The sequence below is a fragment of the Dendronephthya gigantea genome, unplaced genomic scaffold (assembly GCF_004324835.1).
Source record: "Dendronephthya gigantea isolate DGI-Jeju-01 unplaced genomic scaffold, DenGig_1.0 000030F, whole genome shotgun sequence".
NCBI lineage: Eukaryota > Metazoa > Cnidaria > Anthozoa > Malacalcyonacea > Nephtheidae > Dendronephthya > Dendronephthya gigantea.
In genome coordinates, this window is record NW_021163040.1 from 131,865 (window position 1) to 134,365 (window position 2,501).

General features: G+C 33.5%; 1 protein-coding gene across 1 annotated transcript; it reads left to right on the forward strand.

The window, feature by feature from the left end:
• The first annotated feature begins 156 nt into the window (after positions 1-156).
• On the forward strand, positions 157-2,501 carry LOC114524205 (trafficking protein particle complex subunit 5-like). Its single transcript, XM_028545342.1, has 7 exons — positions 157-301; positions 780-868; positions 1,186-1,312; positions 1,493-1,550; positions 1,845-1,904; positions 2,047-2,111; positions 2,318-2,501. The coding sequence occupies exons 1-7, from the start codon at positions 221-223 to the stop codon at positions 2,414-2,416; spliced, it is 579 nt and encodes a 192-aa protein (XP_028401143.1). The 5' UTR covers positions 157-220; the 3' UTR covers positions 2,417-2,501.

The window sequence follows — 2,501 nt, forward strand, 5'->3', positions numbered from 1 at the left end:
TTTTGCAACATTTCCAGAATGTAAATATTTTGATGCGCAGTTTGCAGTTGCGCATTCTAGAACTGCTATTTTTGCCCGCCCGCTGGGCAAACAGTGAGGACCAATGTTTCGATGTTTTTCGTATCGTGGGCTCAAAATTGAAAATGATAAATAAGAGAGAGAGAATCAGAGATTAAAAGGAAGAGGTGTTCTACAATCTATAAAAGATTGCTTGCAAAGTATGGACAAGTTCGATGGGGGTGGAATCCGTAAAAAAACAACTAATATTTTGGAGAGGCCTTTAAACAAAGGACGAAACGAGGCTCGTATTTATATTGTTTTACAGCTATGCCTACAGAAAATCATTCATAGATTTTCATTGGATCACAATTTATGATTTTTAAAATTTTTGCCAATCAGCTTTATACTGGCCTTCTTTTACTAATGCATGGAAATAAACATAATGTCTGTGTACGAGAGGCCTTCCCCTTCAAGGCCTTGTATTCTACCACCAATCCACCATATACTATTCTTTACCAGTTAGAGGCTTGGTATTCTCTACATGTGACTTTTGCCTACATAAAGCAACTTCAGGGCAATAGTGGGGCAAGTAGACTAGTGGCCAAATTGTTAGACAGTGGTTGTTGGATTGCGACGAAGAACTAATAGTGGAATTTTAATCAGTTATCAGTGAATATTGCTACAAAACTGATCTTACTCTGATACATTCTTATCCTGTTAAAAAATGTCAAATTTAATTAACTGAAGAGTTGATGTGCAATAAATTTGTATCTTATCAGGTGCATATCAGCTCCTTTGCTCTACTATTCTCAGAGATTGTCCAGTATTCACAAAACAGAGTAACAACTGTTGCAGATTTGCAAACCAAGTGAGATTATTATTTTGTAAAATCTTCCCTACCAAAATAATTGTGCATGAGTGATTAAAATAAAATGGAAAAACAAAATTGCAGAACCTGTCATAAAATGGCTAAAAAAGTAGTTATTAAAAAGAATTACCAAATTAACTTCCATGGATTTCTTCAATTGCTTTGAGAAATATATATATCCAAAACTAACTTAGCAGATTCATTATCGTAGATAGAATTACCCCAACAAATATTTCAATAGAATGTTTAAAAATTAAAACTAATTGGTGAACCATATATAAGTAAAGCTCCTATTTGAGCGGTAGAGTTTTTTGCAGGTTATCAGATTTGGGAAAAAGCATTGGCTCAAGAATGCTTGATGTTCTAGTTCTACGGGAGAAGGGATACAAACGAGAGACAAGGATCATTAACGTCCTTTTATTTATTAAAACAACAGTCTGGAAAGTGAGTAATTGTTGTATGTATAATACTTCATATCCAGTGCTCATTGTTTTCACTTCCCAGTCCAGAACTACTTCTTAATTTGCACAATTAATTGCAACATCTAGGAAAATCTGAAATGACAAAGGTTGTATTACTCCATTACAAACTTGTGCATATCTACTTTTCTATCATATATTATAGTCATTGTTTGGAAAGGAAGCTGATAAACTTGAACAATCTAATGATGATGATAAAACATGTATCCTTTTTGTTGCAAATTATAAAATATTGCCAATTTTTTTTAACATATCCACACCAACATAAGCAATAGATAACTGGTCTTTAAGCTATACTAAAACAGTGAACATAAATTTCTATTTTCTGCCTTTGACTTTGTATATCTTAATCCCATAAAAGCTAGCCTTATATTCATATCATATTATTCACTATGAGTTGGTAGTCCGAGCAGGAAAGTAAATGTTTGTGGACTCAAGCTTTTCGCCCTAATGTCTTTGTCCTTCCTCCTATCTATATTCTTGACGTAAAATATTAGATTATATAATCGAGAAAGAACCACTGGTCAACAAATTCATTTCCAGACAAAAGGATAAAGGTATGCATGGATGTTCATCGTAATGCCATCGTTAATGATATAATAATTTCTTTGTGTTTGGACAACCCAGTTAAGGTCAAATTTATGATAAAAAAGTGTGCGTTCTTTGAAATTTTTATCTTTTATGCTTTCCATTTTATAGGTGGACTTAACTGCGCGTATTTTATTGCTGGGATAGTTGAAGAAATACTGTTTGGTTGCAAATTTGTAAGTGCAAAGTCTTCACTGAATTTTACCTTCTTTCTTTCTCTCAAACGCTGTGGTTGTTGAACAGCATCTTCGTTTCCAAATTTCTTTAATGTATATTTTTGGATAAATAATTCTGTGGCCCCGAATATTCTTCCTAAGAGCAATGTATATAACAGTATAAAGTTGTTTTAATTTTCCTTTTCGTTTCTTTTTCATTTCTATAGAATTGCAAGGTTACCGCTCATTGGCACAAAGGCACAACATTCATGATACAATTTGATGAAGCTGTGATCGCTCGAGACAAAGCGTTTGATGCACGTTAATGCTAGCTGCAGTATCGACAATCTCGCACTCTTTAATAATGATTGTAAAAATAAACTGTACTGGGAGTACTGTCATATACTGACT

What these genes read in the sequence shown, in the direction of transcription:
- LOC114524205 (XM_028545342.1), top strand. Translation starts at nt 221, where the DNA reads ATGGACAAGTTCGATGGGGGTGGAATCCGTAAAAAAACAACTAATATT. An exon ending in GTTGCAGATTTGCAAACCAA is followed by an intron (nt 869 to 1,185) that starts GTGAGATTATTA and finishes AGTTTTTTGCAG; the next exon opens with GTTATCAGATTTGGGAAAAA. An exon ending in TAATGATGATGATAAAACAT is followed by an intron (nt 1,551 to 1,844) that starts GTATCCTTTTTG and finishes GTAAAATATTAG; the next exon opens with ATTATATAATCGAGAAAGAA.